This window comes from Nannobrachium achirus (genome assembly GCF_963921795.1).
Source record: "Nannobrachium achirus genome assembly, chromosome: 17".
Classification (NCBI taxonomy): domain Eukaryota; kingdom Metazoa; phylum Chordata; class Actinopteri; order Myctophiformes; family Myctophidae; genus Nannobrachium; species Nannobrachium achirus.
Window position 1 is genome coordinate 14,257,811 of NC_137824.1, and position 23,198 is coordinate 14,281,008.

Genomic DNA, 23,198 nt, shown 5'->3' on the forward strand with positions numbered 1-23,198 from the left:
GATGGTTCACTGCTATGCCCCATGCCTGAAGAAACAACACCACCAACCCATGCTGCTGCCCTGTGATGCTCTCCCCTCCTCCTCCTCCTCATCCTCCCTCCCTGTTGGTCCATTGTTCTGCTGCGACTGATAGGCTGCAAACTACAGAGAGATGCTGCGAAGGACCCATTCATACTCACACTGTATTCACTGTATGCACAGCATCAGCTTCGTGGGGAAGGACTAAATTATAGTTAGGCTATACCTACAAAAGAAGAAAGAAAAAGAAAACATATGTCAGTCCTCATCTCCTCAATCAAGCCGGAGCTGGATTTATCTGAAAAGGATTTACTGAGGCGATAATTATTAATTACCGTATATTATGCAGACTGTGATTATTTATTTTTGACCAAGATGAAATGAGAACTCTATGAGTCATACAACAGTAGTCGGCTACAAGTGACGCCGATTGTGTCTACTTTTGCCTTGCTTTTCCTTTTTGGCAATAGACAGACTACGATATAAACCGCTGGATTTAAAGAGGTGACAGACAGAGATGGATCCCCGCGGCGGGCTGTCCTTCGGCCGGTACCCGCTGGTCGTGCACTGCATGCTGGCTGCCCTGTCACACACCCTGGGCCCCGGTGCCGGTGGGGCGACAGCGGGGCGAAGCTGCGCCGACACCCGGCAGGTGTACTCTGAGAAGGGCTACAGCACCAACACCGCTCCGCTCACTCAGATCTCCGGTAAGGAAGGACAACTGCTTGAATCCTGGCATGATCACGTTGGTTCTGCACAGGGAACTCCGTTGCAAAAAAGGCTATTATTCCGTGGGGTTTAATTAAATGAAAGAACAGAACAGAACAAGGCATGTAACAGATTGTAGGCTCAGTTTGTTTGAACTGGGATGAGAAAATTGTCAACACCGGCGCAACAAAGAACCTCGCCCCTAATTAGTCTTTGGCTGGAAGCTGGTGGTGTCTGGTGTAGTACAGGCTACGTACTGCTTTAGTGGACATTATTGTCTGACTCTGAATTAGGAAATAGGATTAAATATTTGGACTAAAGCATGTCATATTTGTATGCTTGTATGCTAAGTTGAACTTTTGTGTGTGTGTGTGTGTGTGTGTGTGTGTGTGTGTGTGTGTGTGCGTGCGTGCGTGTGTGCGTGCGTGCGTTTGCGTGCGTGCGTGAGAGGGGTGGAGGGAGAGAGACTGAGATCAGATCAGATGCCCTAAAGGGCAAGACAGGCATAACGGTTTATAAAAGGGCTTGGCACTCTATAGAGTCAGTGAAATAATTGCAATATTGATTGCATGTGCTATTCACACAGATACACACAGGGACAGCCAGGGGCATTTACAGTATAAAAGCCTTTATTGCAGGTGGAATTCTTGAGCAATTCTAGGTCTTTAGTGAAAGTCCAATGATCAATGCAGTGTTGTTGTGTGTGTGATGATAATATACAAGGATTTGGGTCTGTATGTTACTAAGAGAATTAAATATTGATTGATCGTGTGCAGGGGCGTCACAAGGGGGGGAGAAGTGGGACTGAGTTACTGGGGCCCAAGGTGTAGGGGCCTTAATTCTTTTATGCTTTAACTATTAAAAAATAGCAGATATACAAGCTCACAGCGCGGCACCGAGCTTGTAGATCAGCTATTTTTGAAAAGACGTGAAAATGTATGCGAATCTTTGAATATAATTATGTATTTTTTAAGCGAACATTTGTAACTCAAATTTTGCTTCTGGTGTGTGGGGGGGGGGGGGGGGGGGGGTCTCTGGAACAAAATATTTTGAGAAGGGGGTCCGTGGCCAAATATATATGATTTTGGGGGTCCTTCACATGAAAAGGTTTGAGCACCACTGACATAGAAACATAGGTTTTTCAAAAAACCTTAGAAGGATTTGAAATATATAATATATAGCAGATCTACAAGCTCGAGTGCCGCACTGTGAGCTTGTATATCTGCTATCTTTCAATAGTTAAAGCACAACATAATGCGTAACAATGTGTTCCCAGTCTAAATGAGTTAACCCCCCCCCCATTCATGGGGGGCCCGCAGTAAATCCTAGTTGTACCCAGGGCCCAGAATTAGGTGCGACACCCCTGTGTGTGTGTGTGTGTGTGTGTGTGTGTGTGTGTGTGTGTGTGTGTGTGTGTGTGTGTGTGTGTGTGTGTGTGTGTGTGTGTGTGTGTGTGTGGTTGGGTTGGGTTATCTCTGAGTCTTGGCTCACTGTCCCGTGGGCGAGGGGGAGCAGATGGTCGTGGAGAACGAGGGATGAGTTTTTTAGAAATGGAAATGGAGGGATGGATGAGAGAGAGGGCTAATAGCTTGACACACACAGAGAACAAAAGAGGCAGAGAGAGAAAGGGGAAAAAACAGAGGGTGGAGTGAGTAGTTACAATTACAATTCAGTCAGTGTTTTAAAAAACGAAATCTATTTTACTAGGTTAGAGCTGAAGAAAGATTTTACCCCGGCAAAACCTTCTCCTAAAAGCAGGGGTGTCGCACCAAATTCTGGGCCCTGGGTACAAGGATTCACTCACATTTTGTCCTTTAACTATTGAAAAATAGCAGACATACAAGCTCACAGCGTGGCACCGAGTGCCACGCTGCGAGCTTGTTGATCTGCTATTTTTGAAAAGTCTCTGAATATTTCAAATCCTTTGTCAGTGGTGCTCAAACTTTTTCATGTCAAGGACCCCCAAAATGATATGTATTTGGCCACGGACCCCCATCTCAAAATATGTAGTTCCAGGGACCCCCAGAAGCAAAATTTGTCTTGTTCAATACATAAAGTATATTCAAAGATTTGGACACATTTTCACGACTTTTCAAAAGCCGCGCTGTGAGCTTGTAGATCTGCTATTTTTGCTATATAACTAAGGACCCTCCACCTTGGGCCCTAGTAACTCAGCCCCACTTCCCCCCACCCCCCTTGTGACGCCCCTGCCTATAAGCCAGATTGTTGTCTTTTATTGGTTGTCATTTCATTACCTCAGACATATCAAAGGCCCAACCTGAGTTGACAAAGAAAGACAGATTGTGTCTGAATTATTCATGCGGGGGAAATTACACATTTCTATTACTTCTTCTTTATCTTTGATAAGGTTTCCTGGCAGTAATGGCACACGTACGTTGATGAATAAGAGAACTGATAGAAGCCCACTTTCACTGTAATATACGTCTGTTTTGAGCTGATAGTCGCAATGACAGTCTTTATGAATTACGTCTATCAGCAATAGATTGGTATGAAAATGAACTTCCGGTATCTAATTGTGTAAAACTGCTGTGTGTGTGTGTGTGTGTGTGTGTGTGTGTGTGTGTGTGTGTGTGTGTGTGTGTGTGTGTGTGTGTGTGTGTGTGTGTGTGTGTGTGTGTGTGTGTGTGTGGTGGGTGTGGGTGTGGGTGTGGGTGTGGTTGTGTGCATGTGCGAGAGAGATGCCTATTTGGTCAGACGTATGAAGCCTTTACAAAATGGTCAAATCCAGAACCGTGAAATTGTACATCTCCAGTCCTTTTTTTAACTATGTAATTTGTAATTGAGTGAAAGCAGTGCTGTACAACTACAGTACATGGAAATGACATGCTCATGTTTAATCAAAATAGCTCAAGGGACGGCCGGCGGACCTCTGACGTGACTCAGACATAAACAAACCCCATACGCCCATATATAGGCAGGAGTCAGGACCATGGCCATGTTATACTCTGATTATACTCAGACATAAGCGTAAACAAACCAGATATGTCCATAATATATGTATGGAGAATAGATCCAGTTGCCCAGAGCCACATATCCGACCGCTATGCCCATATATGGTCATGTGCATATACTGTATGGGACAGACGACTTAACTACTCGGCACATGCTTTGACAAGGACTCGAGGGAGTGCGGTGTCCGCCACCGAGTCGTTCGGATTATACAGTTGTATATAGAAATATATGAATATCCAGTTGTCCAGAACCACCGATCCAACCAATATCATATTATTTCAACCAACATTGCCAATATATGGGCATATTGACAATATGCCCATATATATCGGTCGGAATGCCAATATACAGGGTATGGGCATTTACTAATGACATCAGGGATCTCCATGTACGGGCATAAAAGGAATACAGGTACAGGGGATATTTTGATTATCGCGATAATATCGTAAATCCAACGCCATTTCTTTGGTCACAATAATCGTGACATGAAATGTTCATATCGTCCCATCCCTATTCCTATTGGCTGTAATAGTAGTGGTTGGGGCTGTCTAATAATAAATTCCCTGACTGCTTTCCCATTGTTCCAGGTGAGCACCTGCGGCTGTGTCCCCAGGACTACACGTGCTGCTCCAGCCAGATGGAGGAGACACTGGCCCTGCAGAGCGAGAGAGACTTCCTCAGAGCCATGGAGGAAACCAGCCAGTTCCTGCTGACCACCTTCACACAGAGACACCGCAAGTTCGATGGTGAGTGAAGTGAGGCCCCCACTGTGATGAGTGTCATGCAGCATGCAAACCCATTAAGACCTGAGGCCAAGCCTACAGTGGTGTCTGTCAGTGTTTCCCAAACGTTTTCATGTCAAGAACACAGACCCGGCGACATGGGGACTCAATGGATAAGGGGCATCCGTGAGCTTAAGGTTGCGACCATTATGCAAAAGTATGTTCCAAGCAAGTCGCCTTTGTTTTCGAGTATTTGCAACTGGGTAAAACCGGTTTCACTGATGCGCGGGGGAGGGGCAAGGTGGTCCGCGTGAAGGGGCCCGGCCCCCATTGTGCCGCCGGGCAAGAACCCCCAGAATTATATGTATTTGGCCGCGGACCCCATCTCAAAATATGTTCCAGGGACCCCCAGAAGCAAAAATTTTAGTTAATATGTTTGCTTTAAATATATTCAAAGATTTAAGATTTTTCAAAAATAGCAGATTTACAAGCTCATAGCGTGGCCCTCGGTGCTGCGCTATGAGCTTGTATATCTGCTGTTTTTGAAAAATCTTAAATCTTTGTAAAAGTAAAATAGGCAAATGAGGTAAGACTTTGTGCCAGTTGAAAATACCATATGTTGCTTTTTTTGCATCAAAAAACACATCACTTGGGGCATTGTTGCTGAAGCATAAATCAGCCCTGTGGTTGAGAAAATCTGCAGAATTCCTTAAATATGAATTTAAAGTTATACAGTAGCTATCTAGTGTTCACAGCTACTGTTGTGCTGAGACTGAGAGGTTTGCAGCATTCACTCACACATGCCAATCCGTGACTGCAAATAAAGCCATTTTCTTCAAGTCCTAACAAGAAACTACTGTGGAACTATTTGTTCATACCATAAATGCAGTGTTTAAAAAAACTACAGTGTGACCATGTTTGGCACATTTATTAATATCATGCCACCCCCGATTCTACTTCCTTCGAATACTTTTGTGTATTGATCCGATCCTATTTTCCTCCCTCCCCCATCCGCCTATGTAACGGAACTGATGATGATTCATTAAATACCAAAGTAGCAAATAACACTGAGCGAGTGTGGGATTGCAGGAGTCTTAAAACAGAGAGAGCCGATGTACAAATCCATCCCTTATCACGTAACCATCCCCTGTGCTGTTGAGCAGAGCTAGGGTCAACAACACAACAGAAATGCAGAAACTTGGCATGGATGCTGTTGGCGAAGCAAGCGAGGGGAGTGGGTGGGATATCTATTGTATATACAGACTCAGTGCGGCCTGTCTTTTCTCTCTTTCAGAATTCTTCCGGGAACTCATTGACCTGTCAGAGAAGTCTATGAACCAGATGTTTACCAAGACCTATGGACGCCTCTTCACACAGAACGCTCACGTCTTCCAGGAGCTGTTTGTGGAACTACGCCGGTACTATTCTGGTTAGTTAATCTGTTGGCATATTGACAGGCATGTATTGACTGCTTTAACTATTGAAAAATAGCAGATATACAAGCTGACAGCACGGCACCGAGTGCCGCGCTGCAAGCTTGTAGATCTGCTATTTTTGAAAAAATCATGAAAATTTGTGCTAATTTTTGAATATATGTATTTTTAAAGCGAACGTTTGTAACTCAAATTTTGCTTCTGGGTGGTTCCTGGAACTAAATATTTTGACCTGGGGGTCCTTGGCCAAATAAATATCAGTTTTGGGGTCCTTCACATGAAAAAGTTTGAGAACCACTGACATAGCAGTCTCTCAAGAACAGACTAACTGAGCTCCATTTAAGTGAAAAGGACCTTTTCTTTGACGATGGCTAGCCAGATTGCTGACATAGAATGCTGACATAGAAACATAGGTTTTTCAAAAAATCTTAGAAGGATTCAAAAGACACTTATAGAATCGGGTCAAAATTCTAATTTTCACAATTTTTCAAAAATAGCAGATCTACAAGCTTGCAGCGCGGCACTCGGTGCCGCGCTGTGAGCTTGTATATCTGCTATTTTTCAATAGTTAAAGCATAAAATAATGATACACAATAATGTGTACCCGTTCTGAATGGGTTAATGTTTGTGTCCAGCATGCCTGATGCTGTAGTCCACACATGTTTTACACCACATTGCATTGTGTATCACAAACTGAATCAGAAGTGCAAAGTGGAAGGCTATTATAAGAGAAGGAGTTTGGTTAGGGTGAGTGTTTAATTGTATTCGGGGCCCCTCACAGATGTTTGAAATAGGTAATCATAGGTCGACCTGAGACAAATACTTGCGAAAACTCTGGAACAGTCCATAATAATTTGAATTTAGCCCAGCTGGTTGAGATTTCCATTTTGGACTCAACATAATTTCCTTTAGCTGACAGCAAATTAATCACCCTGATGGCAAAAACCATCTTAACCCAGCAAGCATGTCTGGACCTGGACCAATCAGTGACGTCTCGTTTGGGGCCAGATCACAGCCCATATGGGGATGATCTATGGGGATGATATCACCTGATTTCAACCAACATAAATCCTGTCAAACAACAAAGTCCATATGACGTCCTGGTAATGACGTCAAGATCATCCCCATATGGGCTGCGATGTGGCCCCAATCGAGACGTCACTGATTGGTCTAGGTCCTGACCGTGCTAGCTGGGAAGTGCTCTATTCTATTTTTAAAATAATTAGAAAAGACTGTTAATTCCAGGTATGTCATAGCTAGAGCTCTAATCCCTCTTGAGGTAGTTAGTGGGAATTACCAATTTTGTCAAAGAAGCAGCAGTTTCAAGTAGAATGCCACGTATAGGGCTGTCACAATTATTACATAATCGTCTAATCGTGATTATTTGACATTATCGCAATTATTTTGTCATAATCGTCATAATCGTGAATGTTGAAAAATTTCCGAAATAGTGGAAATAGCAGATCTACAAGCTCACAACGCGTCGCATCACTATCAAAGTTATTTTTTAAGTAGTACGTTGTCAAATATGTCATTCATTTCTTTGTATATTTAGGTTATGTGTCATATCTACCATGTACAACTTCAAAGCCTAAAAGCCAAACAGAAATGTAATTATCAACGACAAAAACACAATTAAATCGTTAATCGCCAATTATTTAAGTGACAATTAATCGTTATGTAAAATGTCATATCGTGACAGCCCTAGCCACGGAGGAGTATTGGAACACCTTGGAAAGACAGAGAATTGGAAAGCCATGGGATGCCAGGTTGTTTCTATTTCAGTTCTGGATTGCGTTGTCTTGGCACGACAGCCGCTTGCTGGCGAGCTTAGTCAAAGGCTGTTACTGCTAGTCAGCCTGTTACTGTCTGCCAAACAGCATGTGTAGGCTAATTGGAGCCCACACTGTAAACTTCAGAATGGAGAGGTACCAACTGAGGATCTGGTTACCAGTTGAATCCTCATATTATCATATAAACTGCCCCGATAATTGAACAGCCCCACAGCCTTTATTCGAAACATAATTGAATTGGCTCATAATTAAATGTCACAATGAATGTAAAATGAAAACACTTTTTAATGTCTGCTTGTAGGCCTATTGAAAAGAACATGTCCTCAAGTTAATTCTTTGATTCTACAATCATCCAAATTTCACTTGTATCTCAGACCTGATTTGGTCTTGGTGATCTATGCCAGTGGTTCTCAACCTGTGGGTTGGGACCCCAGGGGGATCCCCAAATTATTTTGGGGGGTCCCCAGATGATTAGCTTTTTTTTTAAAGATTTGTTTTTGGGCATTTTATGCATTTATTTGATAGGATAGTAGACTGACAGGAAATGGGGAGAGAGATGGGGAATGACATGTGGCAAAAGTCTTTCGGATCGGGAATCGAACCGGCGATGCCAGCAGGCATCATAGCCAAGTATGTGGTATGCGCCTTGACCACTAGGCCAGCAATATGATTATTTTGGGGGTCGCAGCCTGAAAAGGTTGAGAACCACTGGTCCTATGCCACATGTCAAGGTTTCAGCATTCATCAGTAATGAACCTTTGTAATTATTTATCTATGTGCTAAGAATTGCATCGTGTTATGCGACCCCATTCAGAAGGAAGAACGCGTTTAATTCACCTTGTTCTTTTGTACTGCCGTCTATCCACAGGGGGCAGCGTCAGCCTGGCCGAGGTTCTGTCAGAGTTCTGGTCCAGACTAGTGGAGCGGGTCTTCTCTCTAGTCAACCCTCAGTACCAGTTCAGCGAGGACTACCTCGAGTGCGTCAACAAACATGCGGAACAGCTGCTGCCTTTTGGAGACGTCCCCCGGAAGCTTCGCGTACAGGTGTGTGAACGTCTGATGATTCAAGTTTCTTTATTAGGCTAAAACCCTATTTAATGGAGGAACCATGGGTGTGGGGTAGCTGCATTTCCTCTGCAGTCATTTGTCCGGCCTTACGGCATAGGACTCTGGGTGTAAATAGTGTAAATAGTATATGTGCCCTTTGTATAATAATTATGTAATACTCTTATGTGTTGTGTTAGTGTCAGTTTTTTTTTCTTTTCTGTATGTTGTTGTATTTTCTTTTTTGCTTGTTTCGTCTGTATGTAGCATATTATTGTCCTGTATATTATGTTGTTTTGTATGTCTCTTTAAAAAATGAAAAACAAAAATAAACATATTGTTAAAAAAAAAAGAAAAAAAAGAACTCGAGACGTGCTATCTCGTTTTAGAGGGGGGCCCCAAAATAAATACATGTTACAATTGGTACATGTATACAGAATAGACAAGACAAAATACATGGACAGAACAAAAACAACACACATACAATAACATTATGAACCTTGACAAACATCACAGCATTAAATCAGCATTAAATCCTATAATATCACACACTGAGAAAAATGTTATGTTCAAAACAGTGAGTTTACCGATAACAGGAACATACAACTTCCAAGTAAAAATAATGATTCCAATCTGAGGGAGCTTTGAAAGAAAAGGCACGTGTACCAATTTCATTACTAACCAAATCAACAATAAAGTAAACCTGAGTAGAATGTCTGGCGTTTAAGGTATGGGGGGTAACTGAAATAAAATCCAGTTGAATACCAGTTGAAGCCAGTGCATGTGTCTTCTTTACATTAGGGGGTCTTTATACCAGGACGATTGGAAACGCTGCCGGTCTCGTTTTGGGTTTAGTACCCAAAAAACGTCGCGTTTACACCTGGTTGTTGGTTCGTTTTTCTGTGTTTATACGACAAGTTGACAACGCATGAATTCAAGCAAAATGTGTCATGTTCCCAGCCTACATAGGCCTATACTGTGTATTTACCCTTCAACTATAAAATATATATTGTTTTTAATGAGACATGCTTTGTAATTAGGCTATGCTCCCAAATCCATATTATTATCGTCTGTTCGCATATTCAATGAGTCCCGCAAAAGGAGGTTTTTAGCGAGGTGAAGTGAAACACCAACAAAAGTCACCTGGAAGATGAAGGTCGGAACATTTATAGCCTATGGAGCATATTTCTGGACATTATCTACGGGGATGGGCTATATAAAGTGAGTTCTGTCTTCTATCTGCAACACAGAAGTAGACCTATAACGCAACATGCTGCGAGGCAGCGTCGAACGGAGTAGCCTACAGAGGCACATATGGGTATGGTAGTCTACCATACCTTGATTACAAGGGAAAATAATAAAATGTACTTCTTAAAATAAATTCATCATGCCTGTTGCTAAGTATTGGCAACATGACTGTCTTGCATGCGTGCCTTACACGTGTAAGACCAGACAACAGTCATGCTGCCATACCTGAACTGACGCACTGGTGCACTGGGACGCGGCGCATGGGGGATGATGAGCCGTCGCAAAAAAAACTAACTGACGCCATACACACTGACAGTCTGTTATGTGCAAAATAAACTAACGGAATAAATTGTTATGGCTTTAAGTAAATTGCCTACTTTCTCTCTCTCAGTCTTAAACAAATGTCAAGTTTAGGCTACTGAGTCTGATGTTGATTAGCAAATACATTTGTTTAATTTCGCTGTTTTAATATTTAAATGGTATGATGATGATGAAAGCAACATGCGTGCCTTAAGAGGAGGCTGGACGCACTGGAGAAAAAAAGCGAAATAGCCGATCTGCAAGCTCATAATGGACATGATTTATTTCAGTCTAACAGTGGACTGACACTGGACTGTTTATTCTGTCTGTCTGTCTGTCTGTCTGTCTGTCTGTCTGTCTGTCTGTCTGTCTGTCTGTCTGTCTGTCAGCAAGACTCAGCATATTACAATAACTCACTCATTACCTGAAGTCCGCTCGCTGCTTCTGTGATGTGATGCGGTGCCGGTGCATGAAGAATTAATCCAGTATTTTTTGGTGAGAAGTTGAAAAAGGGGAACGCAAAATAGTCATTAATCATTAGTTTGCTTAGAATTGAATACCAATCCATAGCCTAATGGTTTAATTTAACTTTGCGGAGAGGAGAGCTGTTGCAACTCCGTCAGGCCAGCGCAGGTGCGACTCATGCGTAATTATTGATCTGACCTTCTGCTGGCAGTTGTAATTGATTATTTTGTCTATAAACCAATAAATGTTTTATAGCCAATAGGCTATAGAAATTTTTAAAAGGCTTTCATATACTCCTGACATTTTTCAAATGAGGTTTGGGCTAATAGATCACTATGTGTTCAGTTTAGGCTATTTTCTGGGTTTTAATTAGGCCTACAACAACACAAATAATAATAATAATACATTTTCGGTTAGTCTGACAGACTGCACTGTTATGCAGCAGGGAGGGGGTGCTATGACATCATCGCACTCTCCCTCGCGGCCGATTTCCTATATTACACCGGTGCGAAAACGATGCAAAACCGCAGGAATGCACTTTCAGAGCCGAATTCCGAAAAGTATCGGTTAGGGTCACGAAACCGCGTCTCCGTGTGTCAAAAGGGCCGAATCAATAGTAAAAACTATCGTCTACAAAAAAATCGACCTCATGTAATGACCCCCTGCCATTGATGTTGTGCGAACTACTGAAAACTGTTTCTGTTTGGCAGTTCATTGCTGGCAATTCTTCCTTTGGTTGATTTGCGCCCTATGCTCTTTTGATCAGATGATTGTTTTGTCATGTTTGAACATCTTTGTTCTTGTCTTTGTTTTATTCGTATGCAGGTGTCCAGGGCGTTTATTGCGGCCAGGGCGTTGTCTCAAGCCTTAGCCACTGGTCGAGACATTGTGAACAAAGCGACAAAAGTAAGTTGCTCCAAGAGTGGTCTATAACGGATGTTTGGCTGAGCTGGTTATAGGGGGATGCCACCATGATGGGCGAGTGACAACCAAAAGGGGGAGATTGTTAATCGTATTGTTGCATCTTCCTCCTTGATAATACAAAGAAATATATCTTCTTTTGTGGCTAGCAAGGCATTAAAGAAAGGGAAGGCAGAAGAGATAATAGCCTAATCTCTTCTAAAGATTTCTTTGGAGGTTTTTATGCCTTTATTGATAGGACAGTAGACTGACAGGAGATGGGGAGAGAGATGAGGAGGGACACGCAGCAACGGGGGAAATCTCGCTCTTTCGAACGACCGTCATTTCGACAAAGGAGCGTCGGGAGGGTTAGCGACTCACCCCATGGAGGTTAGGGTAAGGGTTGGGGTTGGGTGTCGAAACAGCGAAGCGCTCCCGCAGTGAAGGTCGTTGGGAACAGGATTCGAACCCGCGACATGCTGTCCGGCTGGCATTGCAGCCTAGTGTGACCAGACAACCACGCCGGCGGCCCGAGTCAAAGGCGCTTGGATCGGACTGAAACCTAAATATAGAGTCACACGTATAGACGACAGACGCCACAGCCTGGCCACACTGGAGCCAAGCTGTTCCCATGTGGATGCCGAGATCTAGCATCCATATGATCTTCTTTGCTGCCAAGTGCTTGCTCACAAGGGAATGTTGGGTCTCTGTAAAGCAGTAGTTCTCAAGCCTTTTCATGTCAAGGACCCCGAACGGACAGGGACCCCATAACAGAACATTTGTGTTCAAATATTTTAATAATTCCAACTATTTCACAAAATGTGAAAATACTGTGACTCATGAGCTTGTACAGGGATTGACATTAAGGCCTCAGAGGCACTTCCCCGTCGGGCAAGTACAGGTCATGTTCTACTTGCCCAAAGGTCATGCCCACTTGCTCGAAAAGCAAATTTAATCCGTTATAATTGATAGGGCAAGATTTTAATTACAGCTACACTTATTTCTTTACTTTCTGGGGCTGTGCGATAAAATGTCATACCTCAATACCTCCAAATCCCAAATACCTACATAGCTATGATTGAATATGTCTATGGTTTCACACTTATTTTATATTTTTAAGTGTAGCAACAGTAAAAACAGCACAGCACTCTAGGTAAACGGTGCTCTTATTTTACATTTCAGACCAGAAGACAGAGCGCTCTGGCCATTTAGGCGTTTAGACAGATCTCTCTTGTTGTGTTTATAGACAGTTGCGTCCCCTCTCAAATTAGCACTTGCCCGGTCGGGCAAACCTGAAAGCCAACTTCACCTGCCCCAAGGTTTTATTTACCTGCCGGGGGCAGGTGGGCAAGCCTTAGTGTCAATGCCTGCTTGTAGATCTGCTGTTTTCACTAGTTTGGGTCCCGGGCAAACGTCTAATTTCTCTTTTGGGTCTCGAGCTAAAAAGTTTGGGAACCACTTGCACCATCTAAATAATTGATTCATTGATTGATTGCTCTTTACTGGCTCTTCAAAACACCATTAGGCCTCAGTTATTGTTTGCCAGAACCATTGTAATTGGCATTGGTAAAAACATAACGACTTAAATGTTTCAATTAAACAAAAGCAATTTCTTGCTATAATATTTCACTTGTATATTATTTTGAATGTCTGACTCTGATACTTGGTTTGCAAAATAACCTCAGCGGTGGGGCCCTGCAGCATTCTTTTTTTGTTGTTTTTGTTTCAAATTGAATTTTGGGATTTGCTGTTCTGACAGGCAACATACGTAGCTAGGGCTGTCACGATATGACATTTTACATGACGATTAATTGTCACTCAAATAATTGGCGATTAACGATTTAATTGTGTATTTGTCGTTGATAATTACATTTCTGTTTGGCTTTTAGGCTTTGAAGTTGCATATGGTAGATATGACACATAACCTAAATATATTTAGGTTACATTACTGACATATTTGACAACTTACTACTTAAAAAATAACATTGATAGTGGAAATAGCCGATCTACACGCTCACAACGCGTCGCATCGCGACGCGTTGTGAGCTTGTAGATCTGCTATTTCCACTATTTCTGACATTTTTCAACATTCACGATTATGAAGATTATGACAAAATAATTGCGATAATGTCAAATAATCACGATTAGACGATTATGTAATAATTGTGACAGCCTTATACGTAGCTACCAGAGGTCACAGTGTCACCAAAAAGACTGCTAAAACAGACGTTAGACATTGATTAAGATGTTAATTGCAGTTTAGTCATCTGTTCATTATTTCACACATTACTCTGCTCATGCTGCTGTTTCTCCAGTTGAGTGCAGGCTCAGAGTGTGTGCGTGCACTGATGAGACAGTGGTACTGCCCGCTGTGCCGGGGCATGGCCACCCTGCGACCCTGCCACGGCCTCTGCCTCAACGTCATGAAGGGCTGCCTAGCCAATCAGGCGGACCTCGACACCGAATGGAACAACTTCATTGGTAAGTGATCAGACCGCAGACCCTATATGGCACTAGCCTGGCGTAGCCAGACTATATACTAATGCAGCGAACTAACTGCAGTATAGTATCCTGCCTTGTTTTAACATGGGTGGATTGTTTAGCGGTGCTAGGCTACTATGGCACACTGTTGCTGTAGTTGTTCATGTGCTGAGTTTTCCTAAAATGAAACTGTCCTTGAGCTCAGCGGTAGAGAAACATATGCTCTAACGTCATTAGAGCATAAAGGGTTCCCGTAGGGTTCCCAGTTCGAATCCAGGCTCCCCTTGAGTTAATGTCGAAGAGTCCTTGAGCAAGAATCTGAATCCCTAGTTGCTCCCGGTGAGCAGGTTGGTGCCTTGCATGGTTTCCTCTGCCATCGCTGTATGAATGTGTGTGCTGTGAATGGGTGAATGTAATGCACAATCTATGTAAAGCACCTTGGATAAAAGTGCGATATTATAAATGCACCATTTATAATATCCTTTTGGGCAAGCTCAGGGATTTGGGTTTTAACCACGCAGCTTCAAGGTACGTACTCACCGGGAGCGTGAGTGTGATTAATTCGCATACATTTAAATTGCTGTTTGTGTTATGAGAGCATGCACACTGAGCACGATTATAACGAGGCGATGAAGCCATGTCATTATTCTTCGAATAAAAGACTGATGTGATTGTGAAATGATTACGACGTGTTGTCGTATCGTTTTATTTACCCGGGGGCAGAGAACAGGTGGTGTGGGTAATTTGCCTGAGAGTAATGTCGTCTGGCATCCAGGAGATATAAAAATATGTATTTGGGAAGAAAATGTATTTCCCCTGGGAAGCAGACAGGACAAAGAGTTATTTTATTTATATCCTTTTGCCAACTGCACAGTGCACACATCACAGCCTCAGTGAGTCTCACACATGTTCAGCTGAACACTACTGTGATATTGTTGCACTAAAACCCAAATACAAGATGGTACGCCACTAAGCCAGTCATCCATGCTGGCATTGATTTCACTGAGTTCCGTGCCGTGACTCCGTCTGTAAAGGACGAGAGAGACAGACAGAGAGAGAGAGAGGTACTGGCTCCAAAAATGGCATTACAGTTAAGTCTCTCAATTCTTCCTCCAACCAAAACAACATGCAGGCATGTCGTACTTCTAAAGCACTGCTGGTTCACACACCTTTTACCTCAGGACCCAAAATAGATTAGACGTTTGCCTGGTAAACAAACCAATGAAAATAGCTGATCTACAAGTTCACAACGTGACACTTCACGCCGCGTTATGAGCTTGTAGATCGTCTATTTTCACTACTTCTTAAATATTAGTTTTCTAATTCATGGAATGTCTTAGATTTATATATTTGTTTTTTTGTAAAAAAATACATTTTATGGATTTCTTGTCTTGACATTTACTCGTGATCCATAGAAATGTGTCCGTGACCCACAATTTCGTCCCGACCCAGTGTTTGGGAACCAGTGTTCTAAAGGACTAAAAATAATAATAGAAATGACAATAAGACATTAATAAATACATTTGAGGACGGTTCTGGGACAGCGGTGAAAAGTTAGTCTGGAGCCCTGCCGCCTGCCACACATGAATCTAGCATCCTCTTTGGTGCTGCTGTGCTGTCTCTTCCATATTCCCTGTGTGCTCCATTTGCTTTCTGCCCTGCCTTCCCCCGATGATTTGGCCGTTCATTAAACATTCATGCCTCCCTCCTCCTCCTTTACAATTGATCCGTCTTCCTGCGTTTGCTCTGCGCTTTCATCAAACCGCTCTGCCTTCCTCCGTGTCCCCTCTGCCTCCACAATACTCCCTCCTCCATCCTCATGCATCACTGGCAGGGGTGTCGCACCAAATTCTGGGCCCTGGGTACAAGGATTCACTGCGGGGCCCCCCATGAATGTTCTTCATAGGGGGAGCGGGTTTAACCCATTTAGCCTGGGAACGCGTTATTTTGTGCTTTAACTATTGAAAAATAGCAGATATACAAACTCACACAGCCACGCTGCGAGCTCTTAGATCTGCTTAAAAAAAAGGAAAAAAAAGTGTTTCTATGTCAGTGGTGCTCAAACATTTTCATGTGAAGGACCCCCAAAATGATATGTATTTGGCCACGGACCCCCATCTCAAAATATTTAGTTTCAGGGACCCCCCAGAAGCAAAGTTTAGTTTTTACAAATGTTCGCATGTTCAAATATTCAATGATTTTCACACATTTTCACGACTTTTAAAAAATAGCAGATCTACAAGCTCACAGCGCGGCACTCGGTCGTCTCGGTGCCGCGCTGTGAGCTTGTATATCTGCTATTTTTCAATAGCTAAAGTACAAAATTATTCCAGGCCCCTCCACCTTGGGCCCTAGTAACTCAGTCTCACTCCCCCTCCCCCCTTGTGACGCCCCTGCATACATCACTGGCTCCATTTTCAATGAGCCAACCACCCTCCCTCCCTCCCTCCCTCCCCCCCCTCCCTCTCTCCCTCCCTCCACCCTGCTCTCCATTTCTTTCTTTCTCTCTGTTCTCCACCTCTTTCTTTCTTTCTCTCTCTCTCTCACTCTCTCTGTCTTCATCTCTGTTCTTTCCAGTGAGTTCTTTCTCATAAGCTGTCAGGATTCATTCTTTCACTACATTATTTAGCCTAGAATTCAGTTCATTTCAGGACAATACACAGACAGAACAATTCCTTTATTTAAATCTACAATCAGGAACTAGCTCAGCTCCAGCTCAGTGGCCTTGTGGTTAGAGTGTCTGCCCTGAGACTGGGAGGATGGGGTTCGATTCCCCGGCCTGGTCATACCAAAGACTGTGAAAAATAGGACCCAGTGCCTCCCTGCTTGGCACTCAGCCTCAAGGGTTGGATTGGGGGTAGGTCCCTGTGACATACTAGTGTCATGTCCAGGGTGTGTAAGTACAGTACATCAAGCTGCCTCACGCTACAGAAACAGGAGATAAGCTGTAACCCTAGTTTCAAGTTGGACCCCGACAATACATTTATTTGAAGCAGATGGCATTGAGAAATTGTGGTTGTTTGGTCGCTTTAGGACCACTATACTGGTTGACAGAAGGTCATTAAGCTCAAAGCGTAACACCTACCATGCGCTGCACACAGGCTTTCCGGCTTAGCTCAGCGGTAGAAATGTTTTGAGCTTGCGCAGGTTCGAATCCTGTATAAGACATAAATCTTATAGACATTGTGCTGTGATTCCCCCCCTACAACATAATCATCAGGTATGATTATTCTTGGAGAAAGATGTTTTTCAAAAAAGCGTACAGAAAGTTAAAATTATGTTTTTATGTGGCCACACCACCCTCTTGTTCACACCCACACAGCTGTTGCTGGATGTAGAAAAGGGGAGGGGATGATTTTACCATGTCATTATATCGGTGTATTTCAATTGGGCCTTTTGACTCAGAGGCTTTCAGCTTTCAGGAAGTAACCAAAGATACAGTTATAACCACACCTGGGGGTCTATTAGAGTAACGTTAACTCCATAGACACATACCAAAACATAAAAAGTACAAAACTATGGCATCACCTCCTTTAAATATTTCTGTTTGAATTTAACACTTTATTACTGCACTGCAAACAAACTAGAGAGATGTCTCTCTCTCTCTCTCTCTACCTCTTCTCCTCACCCCTCTCATCTCTCCTCTCATCTCTCCTCTCATCTCTCCTCTCATCTCTCCCTCAGATGCGTTATACCAGGTGTCAGAGAAGCTGGAGGGGCCCTTCAACATAGAGCTGGCTGCAGACTCCATCTCTGTCAAGGTGTCGGAGGCCATCATGCACATGCAGGAGAACAGCATCACCATCTCTACAAAGGCAAGGATAGAGGGAGGGATGAATAGATGGAGTGAGAGATGTAATGCAGAAGAGGGGGGGGGGGGGGGATGGAGGTGTCACGGGAGGGAGAGATAGAGGTGGATGCAGGAAGGAGGATGGGGAACAGAAAAGTTGGAGGGATGGGGAAATGCACAGACAATGAAGGCATGCTTAATTATTATTAATTATTATTAATTTTACTATAATAAATATAGATATCGTGTTAGTATTTTTGAGCGGCTCTGAAGTGTGGCCAACATCTGGCCTACGTCTTGGCACAAATCGCTCAAAGTTTGTTGTCTGGCCTCTGAAGTGTGGCCTACATCTGGCCTACATCCCAGGGTCACATTGGCCAAGCTTTGCGGGACGCTTAATGAAATTAACTCATAAATAGCTATAATGTGCTATAATAATGTCTTGAATTAGCTGTATGGCTGCGAAAGCTGGACCCTGACACCCGCCCTGCAGAAAATAAATCCCTGGAAGGGTGCTACACCAGAATGCTACGAGCTGTTCTGAATGTGGACCAGAACATCCACATTACCAACAAGGACCTGTACAGGCAACTGCGAGGCTCAGCAAGAAGGTAGCAGCTAGGAGGATGAAGCTGGCCGGCCACTGCCACAGACATCGGGAGCTCCCGGCCAGCAGGCTGGTCATGTGGCAACCAACGCGCGGGCATCGATCGCGAGGACGTTCCACGTTAACGTATGTGGACGTCCTGAAGAAGGATGCCGGAGCTGAAAGCTCTTTGGAGCTGGCCGGGTGTATGGAGAACCGGAAAGATTGGAGACTCCGATGGAAGCTCGTCTGAGGACGACCGAGAGAGAGAGAGAGAGAGCTATTGAATTTCATGTGGAATACGTAACAAAATCCATGGCAAAAATAATCACTTTTCCATGTGGGGTTTCAATCATCTGAACTCCCCAAACATCCCAAACAGTTCAGGAACATGTAGTTCTTCCTGTTTCTGCTCCCTGCTGGACAGGCACCCCAACTAACCTGCAGGAGTCGCTAAAGCAGTAAAGTGATGGAGCACATTCATTTTTATTGATAATGAGCACTTTATCGATCCTGCTTATTGAGCCAGGCTTTTATTGAGCCCACTATTGGGTGTTTTCTAATATTTAGTGGAAAGATGTGGGCCGACAAATTCTGAACAGAACTGGTATCTTTTTCTATTGGCCAGTTGCTGTGACCGTGGGTTTGTGGCTGACCACCATCTACTGTATGAAGATGACAATTGACAAATGTAACAAATACTATCATTAAATATCATTAAAACAATCATTCATTCGTGTGCAATACGTGTTAAATGGCTTTATATTATGAATAGTACTTTCTTGATCGCCTCTTGTCTTGATTGTTTCAACATGACGTCTTGGGCAGCTATGCTCAATAACAAGCTATATAAGCCCAAAGCTTATTGATACCGGGTACTCAATACATCTGTTATAGAGTTTCGAGCTCCATCCCTACTCCTTAACCAGCCAATTATGTTTGTCGAAGCCAGATTCACTGCAACGGGTTCGAGCCACGGTTTCCTCGAATGGTGGGCACGAATCCCGGAACCGCTGTAATATTTTTGACACTATTGTTGTTAATTGTTGTTCCCTCCAGGTGTTCCAAGGCTGCGGAAGCCCCCGGCCGGCTCCGGGGCGGTCTAAACGCTCCCCCAAAGAGCCTGGAGCCAACCGGAGGCCCTTCCACTCCTACAGCCCGGAGGAGAAGCCCACCACGGCCGCCGGAACTAACCTGGATCGACTGGTGGGTGGAGGAGAGAGAGAGAGTCCATTCTTTATACATCCTTGGCACCAACGCAAACATACATGCAGTACACTCGTAAACACTGCAAACAAGTGATTTTAATAAGCCTTCGTGAGTCACCGACTGCAGTTTTATGCTTCCTCCATCCCATCTCCCGCCTCCGTCCTCCAGGTCACGGAGCTGAAGGAGAGACTGCGGCCGATGCGAGGCTTCTGGGTGTCCCTCCCACACACCATCTGTAATGACGACAAGATGGCGGCCGACATCACCAACGAGGAGCGCTGCTGGAACGGCCAGACGCGTGGGAGGTTTGTGTGTGCGCGGCGCGTGCTCGCTCGTGTGTGTGTGTTTGTGTGCGTGTAAGAGGGGATATTAGGGGTCGGGTGCATTGGGGTGAAGGAGGTGCAAAGGTGCAAGGACATAAACAGGTGGAGAACAACAGGGTTTATTTGACCCACACACCCACGTGCGCGCGCTTATAGGAGGGAGGGAGCGAGAGAGAGAGCACTTGGGTAACTAACAGCATTGCACATGGAGGTGTTTGAGGACGCTTGCGTGGGCGCGTTAGTGTGAAAAAGAAAACACCAGGACCGCATTAATAATTCAGTTTGTACATTTTGCATTCGTTTGTGTGCACCGTTTATCTGAGTCAGAGAGATAGAGCATCATTAAATCGCCAAAAAATCACAGCAGTGTGCAACCAGCTTTACTTACGGCTGTGTGTGTGTGTCTTTCCAGGTACCTCCCCGACGTGACGGGCGACGGGCTGGTGAGTCAGATCAACAACCCGGAGGTGGAGGTGGACATCGCCCGGCCGGACGTGCGGACCAGGCAGCTCATCATGGAGCTGAGGGTGGTCACCAACAAGCTGAGACACGCGCAGGCCGGCCAGGACACCGACTTCATAGACAGTCAGTTTGTTGTTTCTTTCCCTCTGACTTTTACGCATTTTACCTATACATTTTGCAGCAGGATGTACAGTATGTCATCACACACTCGTAAACATGACATTCTAATGTTAGGCAGTTAGTTGTTGGTTCTTCCCCACTTGACTCTTGGCACGTAAATGTGCACGTACACACACATAACTACCAGTAAGACTCCCTAATCGGGAGATAAGCGACTGTCAGGTCGGCGACCTCATGGTGGCGCTAGAAGAGGGGCATGTGAGAAATGAGGGGTGGAGGTTGTGGTTTGACAGTCAAAGGGGTGTGTGTGCAAAGTCGGGGCAACGGTGGTGGAGATATGAGTAGGGGAAAGGTTTGATGTGACGTGACGTGACTGACAGACAGACAGACAGACTGACAGCCGGTGGAGGTTTTGATAATAACCGCAACCCCAGTGTCCCATCGTGCATTGTGCAGAAGGTGGGCGACGTGAGCTTGTATGTCAGCTGTTCTCTACACGGTGCGGGTGAATACCCGGATGTGTCGTGTCCCACACATATTGTAATTCTACAGTAAATTCCCGGTGAAACGGGTGGATACATTTTGCTGCAGGAAATAATGTCATCACACACTCGTACACACAACATTCTAATGTTAAAAAAGAACTTTTATGACCGAGATTCCTTCCCGTGGTCTGTCTCTCTTCTTGGGCACTCTCATATCTCGCTGTGTTCACACATTCTCACCCCAAACCCCCATTTAATTAAGTAACACTTTAATATTTTCTTCTTTTCTCTAGTTTCTCGATCTTTGTTGACCCTCATTCTTGTTGGCAGTGACAATGTACAAAGAAACATTTGTGTCTGACTTGTGTACACAACTCAGTCTTAGACCTATTTTCCTCTCTTCTCCTTCCAGGTGAGGAAGGGAGTGGCTCGGGGGGCCTAGACCAAGGTGAGAGGTACAACGATGACTGGCCGGGCTACGGGCCCTACTCCCCGCCGCAGAGCAAACCCCCAAGAACACCAGCTGCCAACCCCGGCAAGCCCCCTCGCGTCAGAGAAAGAAACGGCTCCAAGTGGAACAGGAACAATGGACACGGACGAGCGAAATCGTCCAGCAGCCGCCTGGCATCGTTGTCCCTGCTTCCCATGCTGTTGCCTTCGTCCGTCATGGTCATTGCTGCCCCCGTGTGGAGATAGCTGCTTACTGCAACCTGGAGTTGAGAAGAGTTGATTGAAGGTGATGAGAGGCAGGGGCGTCACACCAAATTCTGGGCCCTGGGTACAAGGATTCACTGTGGGCCCCCCATGAATGTTAACTATTGAAAAATAGCAGATATACAAGCTCACAGCGCGCAAGCTTGTAGATCTGCTATTTTTGAAAAATTGTGAAAATGTGTGCAAGAAACCCATGTTTCCATGTCAGTGATGCTCAAAATCTTTCGTGTGAAGGACCCCCAAAATGATATGAATTTGGCCACGGACCCCCATCTCAAAATATTTAGTTCCAGGGACTACCCCGGAAGCAAAAATTTGAGTTACAAATGTTCGCTTAAAAAATACATATTCAAAGATTTGCACACATTTTCACGACTTTTAAAAAATAGCAGATCTACAAGCTTGCAGCGCGGCACTCGGTGCCGCGCTGTGAGCTTGTATATCTGCTATTTTTCAATAGCTAAAGTTACTAGGGCCCCTCCACCTTGGGCCCTAGTAGCTCAGTCCCACTTTCCTACCCCTTGTGACGCCTCTGATGAGAGGTCGAGTAGAGGGGGGATCTGGGTCTTGTTTGGTATAACTTAAGCACATGATTTCTAAAAAGAAGTCTATTTGGTCACACCAGCAGATGAAAGTCGACATATTGACAAGAAAATTCAAGTTTTTATGGGTTAGCAATAATTGAAGACAACCAGCTCACTCACTGCGCAAAAATATTCAAATAGGATTGTTCCCTGCATATCAGTAGGCCTATATTTTTACCTCCCTTATAAGCTAGAGGGGATGATAATACTGCCATCCATTCAATTAAATGATTGTAAAATAATAATAATAATTAATTGAAATGTAATATCTAATGCTCAGGAGGAGGAATAATTGAAGATTCATTTCACGTTTGAAAGTGTTTGAACACCAAGGAGACAATTATCATGTGTTCATTGTCATTGGTGACAGAGTAAAATGCAGCCCCAAGCAACAGTCTGCTTTGACCACATTGATCAAATTCACATTGCATTAGTTTTCTACATAGTGATTGGAATGTGAAATGCAATACACGCGAGCATAGTTTCTTTCTTTTATACAGTATAGAGTTCACACAATGTGAAAAGGGAAGTAGGGTTGCAACAGTTAATCAAACAAAAATTGATTTAATCGATTAGAAAAAAATATTGATTTGAATAAATATTCGAATTTGGGGGGGAATCTTTACATTTAGTTTTTTCAAAGTAAATAAATGCCAAGCGAGTTGTGAGCGAGTTCGCTGGTCACGTGTTGTGAGCTTGTGGATCTATTCACTTTTTTTCAACAGCGTTGAACAACAAAGTATAAAATAGTGCTTAAGTGGTTAATCAGAGTAATCGGTTTATTCGATTATTAATCAAAAAATGTAATCGATAGAAGAATCACTGATAAAATAATGGATA

General features: G+C 43.9%; 1 protein-coding gene across 1 annotated transcript; it reads left to right on the forward strand.

Annotated features, from left to right (window-relative positions):
- Positions 1-535: 535 nt before the first annotated feature.
- gpc2 (glypican 2) lies at positions 536-21,756 on the forward strand (the record flags this gene model as incomplete). The annotated part of the gene is made up of 11 exons (XM_080746542.1): positions 536-725; positions 4,287-4,445; positions 5,716-5,850; positions 8,516-8,691; positions 11,530-11,610; positions 13,920-14,085; positions 17,770-17,900; positions 19,521-19,667; positions 19,839-19,975; positions 20,406-20,578; positions 21,473-21,756. The coding sequence occupies 11 exons, from the start codon at positions 536-538 to the stop codon at positions 21,754-21,756; spliced, it is 1,779 nt and encodes a 592-aa protein (XP_080602668.1).
- Between the last annotated feature and the right edge of the window lie 1,442 nt (positions 21,757-23,198).